The sequence below is a fragment of the Halyomorpha halys genome, unplaced genomic scaffold, assembly GCF_000696795.3.
Source record: "Halyomorpha halys isolate HHAL.00 unplaced genomic scaffold, Hhal_1.1 Scaffold598.1, whole genome shotgun sequence".
In the NCBI taxonomy this organism is placed as follows: domain Eukaryota; kingdom Metazoa; phylum Arthropoda; class Insecta; order Hemiptera; family Pentatomidae; genus Halyomorpha; species Halyomorpha halys.
In genome coordinates, this window is record NW_027105473.1 from 198686 (window position 1) to 202235 (window position 3550).

Sequence of the window (3550 nt, forward strand, 5' to 3'; positions counted from 1 at the left end):
TGATATATATTCTCCTACAGTAGAGTAAAAAAGAAATAAGCACTGTAAATGAGAATTCCTAGGTCCAATAAATTAATAATATCTTTCAAAATCATTCAACATAAGTTGGCCACAACAAAATTGACTAAGTTACTTTTAGTAGTGATATCCACCCTCGTATTAATTCAAGAAATTTAAAAAAATTAGTAGGGATAGGTGGATCCAAGGGGCTGCATCTGGGTCTGAAAGGACCAACACATACTGCCTCTCCCTCAGATGAACATAAGAGACACCGTAACCTTGGCCCTAACAATGATGATAGGATCTTTTTATTTTCTCCATAACCTAGATTCCCTTTATCAATATTTGAATAGATTTTTTTGCTATTCTAGAAAGATAAATTTACTACTCTTAATTGGAAGAGATATTAATGTACACCACCTGGTATGGGGAAGAACAGAGACCAATGAGCGAGGTGAAACAACATTTGTTACATGAGCAAGAAGTGAGATATTTGAAAGCCACACACTTACCTCAAGCTACATTAAAATCTTTTTAAAGGCTGAAGGATTGCCTCAGACATTATAATATTTGATCATTGGATGATTTCATTCAAGTTACATGCTGAGAAGTCTCTTCTCCCACTGAAAAGAAGTCCAAGAAATACAGACTGGAATTTTTTCAGGGAGTGATCAGCTCCACTTGATGAGAAGACTTTTCAGGTCAAAGTTAGCCATGGAAAGAACTGTTTCTTGAAAGAACTGTTATATCAGCCTACGAGGAGGCTTATCCATTGAAAAAAGAACCTACTAAAAAGATCAGATGGTAGTCAACTGAACTGACTAAGTTAAAATAAAACAAAAGGAAAACATACAATAGATCTTATGAGACAAAGCTAGAGATGGACTGAAACACAAACATTAGGGAATAAAGAAAGTACAAATGGGGTAGATGGCATAAGTTTTGTAGCAACATAAAAAACAAGCCAGAAGCTTCCCGACTCATAAAGCTATTAGGCAGTAATATGACCAACAGCCATTAGGTGCCTTAATAAAACCAGTGGACCTTCAAGAAATTTGGTGCCACCTAGTAGAGACACACTTTCCGGTATGTAAGTATAGTAATTTAAACAATTCTCCAATCAATGACTCCTTCAGAGAGACCAAGAAGATTGGACTTTAGAAGAGTCAATCGTGACATGTGGGGCCATAAGGAGGACTGTGGAGGAGCTCAAGCCATATAAGGTCCCACATAAGGATGGTCTTCTTCTATGTATGTTCAAAGAAGAACTTAATGCTCAACAACCCTAAATTAAGGTATTGCTTACAGCCTCTCTGGAATTAGGATGATTACCAGTGTCATGAAGGAAATTATCAATAATGTTTATTCCTAAGATTGACAGGGAGGACTATAATGTCGATAAATCCTACTGACCTATGAGCTTATCCTACTTTATTTTTAAGATTGCAGAGAGGTTAGTTGCAGTTTGCCTAACAAGCAAGGTCCTACCACTCAATCTGCTTCACTCTTATCAGCATGCATATCTCCAGGAAAATTTACTGAGCCTGTTTTGCATTTCTAAGTAAGAAGGATAGAAAAGGCCTTATCACCTAAGGCCTGAGCTTTCCATTAGGCAAGTACTCAACTGTTTTTCAGGCAGAAGTATTTGCAATTTTTTCAGCAGCTACATGCCCATTAAATCATTAGCTGTGAAAAGGCAGATATCACTGTCTATACAGGTAGTCTGCTCTTTGAGCCCTTGAGTCAACTTAAGTCACCTCTACATTGGTAAGAGAGTGTAAGCAATCATTAGTCATTGTGTATGCTTAAAGAAGTTTAAGCTAGTGAGGGTCTATGGACATAAAGGAATCACTGACAATGAGAATGCTTACTAACACACCAAAAGAGGGGCTTAGCTCTCTTTAATGGGCCAGTACTTTCCTAAGGTATTTTTGAAAGGCATAAGCATAAAGAAGTCCTTGGTTGGACATGAAAGAAAGCAGACAAGAAGTGGAGGGAATGTATTGGACTAAGATAGGTCAAGTTATTAATTGATAAATCCTCCACTTCTAGAACTAAGTGGCTGCTAAGCCTAAATAGTAATGAACTCGGATTATTAATTGGAGTACTCATAAGCCATAGATGACTTAAAATACATGTGATGGTTTATGGAATAGTTTGTGATGAAATTTGTTATTTGTGTGGACAGACTTTGGAAAATGATCTGAAGCAGACTTTTTTTGTTTTGTTACCCTCTACCTGGTTATTTCTGACATATGGGGGGAGGGGTTATCCTTTAGGTAACCAACCTATTCTGACCATGGTGGGAGGGCCAAGTTTTCATTCCATGGGATTGCCACATAATAAAAGCTGACTACTCCTCCCCAGGCCCGATTTAAACCTGCACCAATGCAGTTGCAAGATTGCTAAAGTAGAACCCTTAACTCCCTAATCTACAGACAGCCCACAAAACCAAAGTTCCCCAGACCGGAATCAAATCCGCACTGCTACAGACTCTAGGTTGCTAAGGTGACACCTACAGGACCTACTATGACCCTGTAACATAGCAGACTTAAGCTGATATGCAACACTGAGGTATAATGTTCTGAGTTCTAATAAAATCCTAGAATAGAGACTTCCTCTATTGAATGAATTTCATTAGGAAGTCTAAAAGGTTCAGTGTGCAGGAATAATAGGTAGTATAAGTATTACTCCATTGATCTTTCTTGGAGTAAAAAGGACTAACAGGCCTCTTTGCCGGACTTTCCCCCCCTGCTAGTACCAATATATTTTAAAATAACCTGCTGATGAAATGATAGTTACAATTTTTTGTCAAGCTTTTCATTTCAAATTTACTAAAAACTTTATAGATGACTTTTAAACTTCAAATAAGTTAATACTTATAATGTGGGTGGTTTGAAGAAAGTAGCCGTCTAGATCAGATAAAGGAACCGTTTCCTCATAGCATAGCAACCTGACATACTGCTATACCTACATACCTAGGGTATGTGTAGGCAACCTTTATTGTGTGGATGTGTTATACTGTACTACTATTATGAGTAATGAAGTAATGTCACAAAGCTTTCTCGAAATGAAATTTAGGGTAAGATGAGAAATATAAGCAGGAATTCAACAGAACCAAACAGTAAAAGAAACTTTACTGTCTCATATCAACTATACATTGATAATTCCAAAATAATTAATTTGCTATCTGAGCCTTCATATAGTGTGAAGAATAATGCTCTAACCAAATATATTCAGTTAAGATTAGGTATAATTTAAAAAAGGTTTTTTAAATAATACATACATAACAAGAGTTTCAAGTATTTTTTCTTCAAAGCATTTGTAGAAAAGTTGTAGGTATTGGTTCTTTCCAGTACTCCGTTTTAAAATTAAATATTCCATTTTCAAAAATAATGGAGTTATCATAGCAAACAATAATAACATTTGATTAAAAGTGTTCCTCCTATGAGCTTCAAGTTCTTCGAAGAAATCCTATTTATTGTAAATATGATAAATTATACTTTAAACATTATATTATTAAATATAACTATAAATTATTTATGAAAAT

General features: G+C 35.7%; 1 protein-coding gene across 1 annotated transcript in view; it reads right to left on the reverse strand.

The window, feature by feature from the left end:
* The window catches only part of LOC136796797 (uncharacterized), a 56310-nt gene that overhangs the window by 3770 nt on the left and 48990 nt on the right, over positions 1-3550 (reverse strand). The window contains exon 14 of the mRNA XM_067051525.1: positions 3287-3474. Within this exon, the coding sequence (XP_066907626.1) occupies positions 3287-3474 (188 nt within the window). The remainder of the gene's footprint in view (positions 1-3286; positions 3475-3550) is intronic.